This window comes from Trichechus manatus, unplaced genomic scaffold, assembly GCF_000243295.1.
Source record: "Trichechus manatus latirostris isolate Lorelei unplaced genomic scaffold, TriManLat1.0 scaffold00045, whole genome shotgun sequence".
Classification (NCBI taxonomy): domain Eukaryota; kingdom Metazoa; phylum Chordata; class Mammalia; order Sirenia; family Trichechidae; genus Trichechus; species Trichechus manatus.
Genome location: NW_004443981.1, coordinates 8036392 through 8047452, shown reverse-complemented (window position 1 = coordinate 8047452; position 11061 = coordinate 8036392). Strand labels below are relative to the sequence as shown.

At 49.3% G+C, this 11061-nt stretch overlaps 1 protein-coding gene across 1 annotated transcript in view; it reads left to right on the top strand.

Moving 5' to 3' along the window:
• SYNE3 (spectrin repeat containing nuclear envelope family member 3) overlaps positions 1–11061 on the top strand; it is a 104387-nt gene that overhangs the window by 74651 nt on the left and 18675 nt on the right. The window contains exons 8-10 of the mRNA XM_004376786.3: positions 2062–2236; positions 7613–7795; positions 9471–9614. Of these exons, the coding sequence (XP_004376843.3) occupies positions 2062–2236; positions 7613–7795; positions 9471–9614 (502 nt within the window). The remainder of the gene's footprint in view (positions 1–2061; positions 2237–7612; positions 7796–9470; positions 9615–11061) is intronic.

Here is an 11061-nt window from a genome sequence, read left to right as displayed (position 1 = left end):
GCTTCCATGGGTGTTGATTGTGGATCCAAGTAAAATGAAATCCTTGACAACTTCGATCTTTTCTCTGTTTATCATGATGTTGCTTATTGGTCCAATTGTGAGGATTTCTGTTTTCTTTATGTTCAGGTGTAATCCATACTGAAGGCTGTGGTCTTTGATCTTCATCAGTAAGTGCTTCAAGTCGTCTTCACTTTCAGCAAGCAAAGTTGTATCATCAGACACATGGTGGTCTGTTTGCTTATAGATCTATGTTTTGGATCAGGCTATGCCCTAGGCCCACAGTACCTCTTTCCTTAGTAACTCCTGGCCAAGGTCACCTCTTACTAGAAGACTTCCCTGCCTGCCCTTGCTCCTCACTGCCTCCTCAGCACTCCTGTAATACCTATATAAGCCCATTTGAAGACTTACTTCATGTTGTGTTGTAATTATGGATTACCACTTCAGTCTCCTCAATGACCTGGGAGTGTCCTGAGGACAAGAGTTGTTTCTTATTATCTCTGTAGTCTCAGTGTTTGGCATAGTGGAAGTTTCTAGTAAATGCTGGATTCAGTCAGATTTCCTGCGGAGCTTCCTGTGGGTATTCTGGGGTATGTGATTCACAAGTTCAAAAACCAGCCCTCAACAAAGGTGTGCAATAGTTCCCAACATTGAATACTTTGCGTGCATCATCAGTTTCCAATTTTCTATTTGGTCATTTTTTTAAAAATCTTCTTTGCTGGCTTTTGTGGTTTCCAGTTTTTTGCAGAAATTTTCAAGTTTGAAGTTTATTTCTTTGAACATAGCTGTTTCTAGTCTGTTTGTAATCATTCTAATATCTCAAGTCTTTGTGAGCCTGTTTTCTGTTGTTTCTTGTTTCTGGTCCATGTTCTCACACATGGTGTCTTGTTTGCTTTGTGCCTGGTTATCCATGACTGTGTGCTGGACATTGTATTTGAACAACTATTTGCAGAAGCCCTGGTGGCGTAGTGGTTAAGAGTTCAGCTTCTAACCAAAAGGTTGGCAGTTCGAATCCACCAGGTGCTCCTTGGAAACCCTGTGGGGCAGTTCTACTCTGTACTATAGGGTCACTATGAGTCGGAATTGACTCGATGGCAACGGATTTTTTTTTTTTAGGATTATGTTATCTTACTCAGGGAAAGGTTTTGTTTGCTTCTGCTAGGTGCCTGGGGGCAGTCCCAGTCCAAGGCCTCCTTAACCCATCTTCAAGGCTTGAGGTTCCCTCGTCATGAAGCTGGGCTATAAGTCTGTCTAAAGATTGGCTTACTTCCAACCTGAGGGCGTAGACCTCTGAGGGTCCAGCTTAAAGTGAGGCGTGGTTATCAGAATCAGAATCTTTGATGGACCCTGGGCTTTGACTTTTGCCCCCTTCCTCTGAGAGGCTGCCAGAAGCATAGCTCATTTTTGCAGCTGTTTCTTCCAGGTTGGCAAATGCTCTCAAGGAGAAAGTAGCTTTGGGTATTAGAGTCGCATTTCTGGTTTTTATTTTATCTTTTTAATTAAAAGAGTTTTTTTTAGTTGTCCTCATTGGGACAACTAATTCTCCAATATGATTAACTAGTCTTCCATTACTGGAAGAAGACAACACCGTGTATTATCTCATTAATACTTACGGTGGCCCTATAGGATGAACACTGTGTTCCCTGTGTTACCAGTGAGGAAACTGAGGCTTAAAAGCATTAAGCCACTTGAGGCTTAAGGCCGCTTAAGGTCACACAGCTGGTCTGTCTGACTTCAAATTCCCAGCTCTTTACAGCTACTCCAGAATCCCAGGACCCTCATGTATCTAACTCGTGTACGAGTTCCAGGGAGCCTCAGTGTCTGTCTTTGGGAGGCCTGAGGCCGGCGGCCAACACCTTTCCATCATAGTGCTAACCATACATAGCGCCTTTCTTGTACGTCTTGTGTTTGTGTGCTGTAGACAGTCCCCACAGCCTGCAGGGTAGGAGCGAGCTCCTCCTGGGAGCAGCGCAAGTGCGGGTCCCTGGGATTTGGGGCAGAACTCACTCCTAGACTGACCCCGCTCTCTCTACTCTCTCGTCCCCCCACGACCCTCCCCCGCAGCATGAAGGAGAAGAGCACCAAGCTGCGCAATGCTGCGGGCGTGGAGCTGTGGCAGCGTTTCCAGCGGCCCCTGCAGGATCTGCAACTGTGGAGGGCCCTGGCCCAGAGGCTCCTGGATGTCACCGCCAGCCTGCCAGACCTGCCCTCCATCCACACCTTCCTGCCCCAGATTGAGGTAACTGAGCTGCCAGCAGGGCTGGCGGGGTGGCTGGGGCATTTCCGCCACTCTCACAGGGAAGGCATAGCACCCGCCTTGCAGGTGTCTGTCAAAGCTTGGTGCACCATGTCTGGTGAGTCCCGAGGTCACAGTAAATGCCAACACCTGTAGTTACCAGTGACAAAGGCCACTTGGTTCTTGGCTAGAAGGAATTGCCAATGAGCTGTGGTGGCCCAGCGCTCTGCACTGCCCCTCACCCGCCCAGAACTGTCTCCCCTTTCCTTCAGGGCCCCACCTCAGGCAGTCCTCTGGCTACAAGCATTAATATTTCCATGAGAGAGCAGCGTATCAGGCCATTACGTTTGTTCTGTACCAATGAGGATGCCCGTGGCTGCACAGTTGTTTTCTAATGACATTTTCTGAGTTCCTAATACTTTATTAGGAGCCCCTGGGTGGTGCGAACAGTTAATGAGTTTGGCTGGTAACCCAAAGGTTGACCGTTTGAACCCACCCAGAGGCACCTCAGAAGAAAGGCCTGGCAATCTACTTCCAAAAAATCAGCCATTGAAAACCTTCTGGGGCACAGTCCTACTCTGACACACATGGGGTCACCATGAGGCAGAATCGACGTGATTTGGTTTGGTGGCTGCAAGTAACAGAAAACCCGACCAATGGAGGCTTAAACACAGACACTCAGGCAGTCCAGGGCTGGCTTGACAGCTCAGCAGTGTTATATAGGACCCAGGCTCTTAAGGCTTCCTGCTCTGCCATCCTGGGTGTGTCTCCCTTCAAGGACCCAAGATGGCGCCACCACTCCAAACATACATCCTTGCCTGAACAACCTACTATGCAGGAAGCGGGGGAGAGGCAAGAGGGGTCTCTCCAGCACCACCCCTGCCTTTCAACAGGGAGGCAAATCCTTCCCAGAAGCCCCCAGCAGACTTCCTCTTACATTCCATTGGCCAGACCAGGTCATATGACCATCCCTGGACCAATCACTGGCTGAGGATGATGGGTTGCTACGGCTGGCTTGTCTCCGGGGTATTTATAACTCTGGGCTGGACACTTTGTCACCAAAACGAAATCTAGGTTCTTTGGTGAGGAAGAAAGAGAAATAACTGTTGGGCAAGCAGCCAAGTGTGCCACAACTTCCCCTCAACACAGTCGCTCCGATTTGCCTGTAAACATTGTCTTACGGCGTCGTTGAGCTCTGAAGGTCATGAAGTACTTTCACATGTGGAGAGCCAGACATGTCATAGAGTGGGAAGAAACATAAAGAGCGTATCCGGTGTAACGCTAACCAGGGACGGATTACCCAATAAGCAAGTAACAAACACACCAGCTTACATGTGTTTGCTTACTAATCTGCAGGGCACAATTTCACCCGTTTTTCACCACATCAAGGTGAAACCGTGCAGTACAGGTTAGTAAGTAAACACAAGTAAGCCCGTGCATACCTTGCTTACTGGTTAATCCGCCCCTCCACTCCCCATCTTATATATTAATTTTCATTCTGATTAAAAGTCACACCTATTTGGAAAATGTAAATATTTGTGAAGAGGAAATAAAAAATCACCCACAATTCCACAATCCATAGGGCCACTATTAACATTTCTGGTCACGTTCTCCCTCACATTTTCTGTCCCACTGAGTATTACCGGGAGAATCATCAACCGGGGTCAGCCCTGCTCACCCGGAGCACCCTCCTCATCCCTGCATTCCGGAATGGCTGCCCTTGGGATTTTCCAGCTGGGCTCACATTGGAACTGGAGCTTGCTTCCCTCTCTGGACCATAACCTGCACTGCACGACCCTTCCTTCCCGGGCCCCTGTGACCACCTAGTGTTCAGCTTCAGCTGAAGGATTAGGGGTCTGTTTGTTGGGGGTACTCCCCTAGACTCCTCAAAGTAAATTTCACATGTTCCACAAACCTCAATTTTAGGTCAGACAATCCCAAATCTACCTTTCATATCTAATGAAAACCTATCTAGCCGTTTTCATGAGATGGGGTAACCAACAGACAGACGCTTTAATTAATTAATCACAAAATTTGTATATTTGGGATCCTATTATTTAGTTGTATATTCTGATATCCTCACTCTACACATGTGAGATTTTTCTCAGCATCATTTAATGTCATTCAAAACCAGTCCTCATATTTAATGACTGCATAATATTCAATTCTTTGGACATTCCGTAATTTATTTAGTGTATCCACTATTAGACATTTAGGTTGTTTCCAATATTTTGTTGCCCTAACTAATAAAAGTCAATTATTTTCTCCATTTCTACCATTTACGGCCCCCCCCCGCCCCCCATTTTGCAGACAAGGGATCCAAAACCAAAAGCCAAACCCACTGCCATGGAATTGATTCCAAATTATGGTGACCCCATGTGGTACAGTGTAGAACTGCTCCATGGAGTTTTCTTGGCTGTAGGATAATATTTATGGAAGCCAATCACCAGGCCTTTCTTCCATGGTGCCACTGGGTAGCTTCAAACCACCAAACTTTAGGTTAGCAGTTGAGTGCAAACTGTTGCACCACCCACAGACCTGACAAGGGATCAGAGCCAGGGAATAGTTAGGGTGCTTGTTCAAGGTCACGGGCAGAAATGATTTTTATTATGGTCACTTGGCTGTTGTTTAAACCAAGTCCCAGAGAAGGGAAGCCACTTCCCCAAGGTCACACAGACATTCAGGGACAGGGTCTGGCCTTCACTGCAGCCTGTCTGATGCCATGACGACTTCCTCACTGTGTCACCTTGGCCTTTTTGACCTGTCCCTCCCACTGTGCTAGGAAGCAAACCCGGACCTCCTCGAGGCAGGAGGAAGTGATGCTTTTTCTGGAGTGTGACCCAGGACCCCCAGAGCAGGAGGGTCACTGAGTGATGGGTGGGACTTTGGCTCGTTCATGTTTGCACACCACTTGCTAGCGGGAGAGCGTCTTGCATCAGCACCACCCGCCTGCCCTAGGGGGATGGATTCCATGTGCAGGGCTCCAGCTGCAACCTGGGCTTTTTTCTGACACAGCTCGGAGTGGCTGGGGGCTCTGCATGGTTCCTCTAGGACTTGGTTGGGCCCCAAATTTGCACGTGGCTGGTTAAGTAATAACGGCTGAGAAGAGCTGCCTTTGCTGTGTGCTTACATGGGTCATGCCCTGTGCTAAATGCTTTCTGGTAGCCTCTCACTCAAACCTCATGACAATCACATGAGCTGGGCTGTGACTAGCCCCATTTTACGGATGAGGAAACAGGCTCAGCAGGGCTAATGAACTGCTCGGGTCGCCTGTTGTTTGTGTGCCATCAAGTCGATTCTGACTCATAGCAACCCTGTAGGACAGAGTAGAACTGCCCCATAGGGTTTCTAAGGCTGTGATCTTTATGGACGCAGACGGCCGCATCTTTCTCCCACAGAGCGGCTGGTGGGTTCAAACTGCTGACCTTTCAGTTAGCAGCCGAGTGCTTTAACCACCGTGCCACCAGGGCTCCTTCAAGGTCTCCTCGCTAGTACATAATCCAAACTCATGACTGCAACTCCTCAGCCTGAATTCTTCACCCCATGATACTGTGTCTGGGTTTGGTGAGAAGGGGGTGAAGGTGAGGCCCCCACCTCCACTCCTACCCCCCAGGGAGAGGCTTGACTTCTGTGTAGCTGGTCGAAAACCAAACGCCCTCATCCGCAGGTAACGCCAGTACAGCTTCATCCACTGTGTTTATGCCGCCCTTCTCCCAGGAACGCCCTCTGCCCTTCAAGGGCTGCCATCCTTGCCGCCTCCTCCAAGGAGCCTTGTTGGATTTTGACCAACTAGGAGTGTCCATCCCTGCCTGAAACCCACAGCATGTAGCTCAAACTTTACTTAGGAAAATGATCACTGCTACCTCTCTGGGTTGGGGTCTTTGTTCTTCCTCTCCCAGCCCCATGCCTAGCTCAGTGTCTTAACTCTGTGAGTGAGTTCTCAGTAACATTATCAGTTAAGAAATGGAAGCACTGTGGCCAGCTGAAGATAAAACCCCTGGCCTCTAGGACCTTGGACCTCAATTAGAGACATAAGAGATGCTTACCCCAGACAGCTTGAGGGACAGCAGGTACCTGAGGCTTGGCACCGGGCTTGGGGGCCAGAAGAGGTGAGTATAGGCTGGGCATGTGGTCAGGGCAAGCTTCCTGGAGGAGGAGGACTAAGCCTGTGCAGAGTGCAGGCTGTGGGTGGAGTCAGCTGCCCACTGCAAGAAGCTTTTGAGTCCCCTTTCTGCCTCCTTTCCATCTGGCGAGCTCCTATATGTCAGGACTCCACTCAGGTGTCACTTCCTCTGGGAAGCCCTCCTGAATTCCCCCTGCCTGGGCTAGGCTCAGTGATTCTGATAGTGCTCCCCTCAAAATTCCCAAAACACTGTCTGGAGGTGGTTCCAGTGCCGGGGGATCATTAATGATGGGGGATTATTAAGTGGAGGCTCAACATGGTTAGGATTGGGTTTGATTGCAGTGGGGAGGGTGACTCTTGGGGGAGCAGCTGGGTGCCTTCAGACAGTCAGGAGCTGTGGGGTCCAGGTAAGGGACAGAGGGTGTGTGCTGCAGTCAGGGGCAGTGGGGTGGACCGGAGACAGTTCCTGAGGCATTTGTTGTTGTTGTGTGCCGTCGAGTCGACTCTGGCTCATAGTGACCCCAGGTGACAGAGTAGAACTGCCCGATAGGGCTTTCGAGGCTGTGATTTTCTCGGGAGCATATCGCCGGTTTTTTCTCCTGTGGAGCCACTGGGTGGGTTCAAACCACCAACCTTGTGGTTAGTAGCTGGGTGCTTAACCGTTTGTGTCACCAGGGCTCCTTCCGAGACACTTGACCCAAACCCACTGCTGTCTAGTTGATTCTGACTTGTAGTGACCCTGTAGGATAGAGTTAGAACTGCCCCATAGGGTTTCTAAGGCTATAAGTCTTTACGGAAGCAGACTGCCACATCTTTCTCCCACAGAGCGGCTGCTGGGTTCCAGCTGCCGACCTTTCAGTAAGCAGCTGAGCGATTAACCACTGTGCCACCAGGGCTCCTTCTGAGACATTTAAGAGCTAGGAATCTCAGGGTTTGGTAGTAAGATGGATGTGGGGGGTGGGCGCGAGAGGACTCAAAGTTGACCCTGAAATTCAGGCCTCCCCAAAACGTCCCTGCCATCTGGAGGTTTGCCTCTGGAAGAACTGTGGCCAGTGAAGGCCAGGCCCTGGTCTCCCACACCCCGGGACATCACTGAGAGACACCAGAGATGCTGTGTGCCTGCCACATCCTCGGAAATGAGCTCAAGGGCGCAGCGTCCTCAGCAGCCGCCCCCGAAAGAGGTGTGTCCCTGGCCACTTCCCAAGCTGTCCTGCCCCGCCAGGCCGCGGGGCTGATGGAAACCTTGTCTCCCATAGGCGGCCCTGGCAGAAAGCTCCCGCCTGAAGGAGCAGCTGACGATGCTGCCACTGAAGACAGACGTGCTGAGCAGCGTCTTGGGCCAGGAGCGAGCCACGACCCTCCTGGAGCAGGTGGCGAGCTCCGTGAGGGACCGTGACCTGTTACATAACAGCCTCCTGCAGAGGAAAAGCAAGCTTCAGGTGAGCATCGCTGACTGTCTGCCCGGCGCTGAGCCTGGCCAGAGGACCAAATCTCAGCTCCACTGCTCACCACTGTGTGGCCCTTGGTCCCACACAACCTTGGTCTCATCTATCAATGGAGTAGGATTATCCTGCCAGCCTTCTCCAGCTGGGCCTCTGTCCATCTGTCTGCCTCACGATTCTGCCCCAAATCTCCTCTCTTTGCTATAGTCAAACTGAACTACGGTCTGCACAGAGCTGCTGTGGGGAGTAAGAAAAAATGCAGGTGAAATACTTTGTAAAGTTTAAACCACCATGTTAATGACACATTTCTGAACGATCACACTATATCAAAACAGAACAGGGGTAGTTTATTCTTTAATGTAATACATGTTTCCTGAGTATCTACTAATGATGGTGATGATAGCGTCTGGGCTAAGCTGCTCATCCATGATCTCATCTGATCTGACTAACAGCCCTGTGTGGGAGGTACTACTATTTCCCCCATTTCACAGATGAGGAAATTGAGGCAGGAATTGTCAAGTAAGTGGCCTGAGATCACACCGTATATTAGTGTATTGATTTAAAACAATAGAAATTTATTGTGTCACATTTCTGGAGCCAACACGTCCAAATCAAAGTCTTGGCCACGTCAGTTCCTTCTGAGGGTTCCGAGGGACAGTCCGTCCCATTTCTCTCTTAGCTTCTGCTGACACATGGCGATCCTTGTTGTTCCTTGGTTTATGGACATATTACTCCACGCTCTGCCTCGTTGGCCCGTGGCTGTCTGTCTTCCCTCTGCATCTATCTCTGTGTCTCTTCTCCTTATTTTTATAAGGACACCAGTCATATGGGATTAGGGCCCACCCTACTCCACTATGACCTCATGTTAACTGCTAACATCTTCAAAGACCCTATTTCCAAACAAGCTCACAGTCACAGTTCCCAGGGGTTAGGGCTTCAACATATCTTTAATCAACTCATACCAAAAAAGCCCAAACCCGTTGCCACTGAGTCGATTCTGACTCATAGCAACCCTATAACACCCAGCTAATAGGTGGCAGAGCTAGGACTCACCCCGTAGCTGTCTGACTCCAGGGCCCTCCACAGCAGTGCCAGGCAAGGTTCTAGGAGCTGGGGGGACAAAGAAAGGAAGCCCGAGTCTTTGCCCGCAGAGAACTAGCAGACCAGCGGGGACACAAATAAACAGACAATTTCCAGGCAGCCTCCAAAGTATTGCTCTAGAGCAAGGTTTGACAGACTGTTTCTGGAAAGGGTGGATAGCAAATATTTTAGGGTTTGTGGGCCAGACGGTCTCTTGTAACCACTCAACTCTGCCATTGTAGCGTGAAAGCAGCTGTAAATGAATGGGCGTGACTGAGTTCCAATAAAACTTTATTTACAAAAACTTCCAGCAGGGTTGGGGTGGGTGTAGCTTGCCAACCCCTGTCCTAGAAGGGTGTGACCAGACTGTTATGTGGACACTATGGTGGCACTAAGGAGGGGCACCCAGCCCCATCAGGGAGCAGGGAAGGCTTCCTGGAGTGGGGGGCGCTGAGTGGAGCCTCGAAGGATGAGCCTGAGCTGGCCAGGAGAAGGCTGGGAAAGGGCGCCGGTTGCAGGTGTGAGGTCTTACAACAGGGGGCCTTTGAGGGTCACTCATGATTTCTGTGCTGCCCATCCTGTGTCTCTGCAGAACCTCCTGTCTCAGCACAAAGACTTCGAGGCTGCTTTCGAGCCCCTGCAGAAGAAGCTCTCGGCCCTCCAAGTCAGGGTCCAAGCCGAGCATGGGCTTCAGCGGGATCTTCCTGGAAAACAGGCCCAGCTCTCAAGGTTGCAGGTAAAGGGTCTGCAGGGTTCATGTAACCCCTGCTCAGGGGCCCAGCTGTCCCCGTCTTCTAGAGTGAAACCCAAACTCGTTGCCAATGAGTCAAGACCACTGAGCTGATTTCGATTCATACATAGTAGGACAGAATAGAATTGCCCCATAGGGTTTTCAAGGCTGTAAATCTTCACGGAAGCGTACTGCCACATCTTTCTCCCACAGAGCAGCTTGTGGGTTCAAACTGCTGACCTTTGGGTTAGCAGCCAGCGGTCGAGCGCTTAACTGCTGCGCCACCAGGGCTCCTCCTTTTCTAGTAGCTGGTCACCAGCAAGGCAGCAGCCGGCTCGAAGCAGAGGTGCAGATCCTCACTTGAGAGCTGAGCTTCATCCTCAACAGACTTCTTATTTACCTGATGGCTCCTGGCCTCAGCAAGGCCTTTAGCGTCTCACAACTGCTGATTCTATTTTTTAAAAAATAATGTATTGAGGTGAAATTTGCATAACAGACAATTAACCATTTGAAAGCGTACGGTTCGGCGGCATTTAGTGAGCTCACAATGGTGTGCATCCACCACCTCTCTCCAGTTCCAAAAGATTTCCGCCATTCCAAAGTAAAACCGCCTTAGCCACTAAGCGGAAAAGTGCTGATTCTTACGCATAATAAAGTAATAAGCTGCCCTTTGTTTACGCCTTCGTTCCAAAGTCTAATATTTGTACTTGTTTTTAAAATTGCTTTGCTAAGTGTTTCTAACGAGTCCAGAGGCTCTTGGTTAAAATAAACCAATTCGGGAATTAAGAATAAACGTTTAAAAACACATGCGGACAATAAATTGCCTGATAGTTGATGCTTCATTGCTAGATAAGGAGTGTGCTGGCTTCATTGCTAGATAAGGAGTGTGCTGGCTTCATTGCTAGATAAGGAGTGTGCTGGCTTCATTGCTAGATAAGGAGGGTGCTGGTTTTAAAATGCAGCTGTTTTTAAGACCAAGCACAGCTCCTGGTCCCTGGAAGGCATTAAAAATGGTGCATTTTTGACCAGACTTACTGGCCTGACAGAGACTGGAGAAACCCTGAGAGTGTGGCCCCCAGATGCCCTTTTAGCTCAGTAATGAAGTCACTCCTGAGGTTCATACTTCAGCCACAGATTAGACAGCCCCATAAAACAAAACGAGACTCATGGCACACGACAGTCCAGGGACAAGGACGAGAAGGCAGGAGGGGACAGGAAAGCTGGTCATAGGGAACCCAAGGTTGAGGAAGGACAGTATTAACATGTCGTGGGGTGGTTAACCATTGTCATTAAACAATATGTGTACTAACTGTTTAATGAGAAACTATTTGTTCTGTAAACCTTCATCTGAAGTACTAAAAAAAAGTAGTTTTGCAGTTTTGGAACTAAATGTTAAAAAAAAAAAAAAAAGTGCATTTTTGGCTTTCAAACTAAAATTGGGATGTGATTCTTG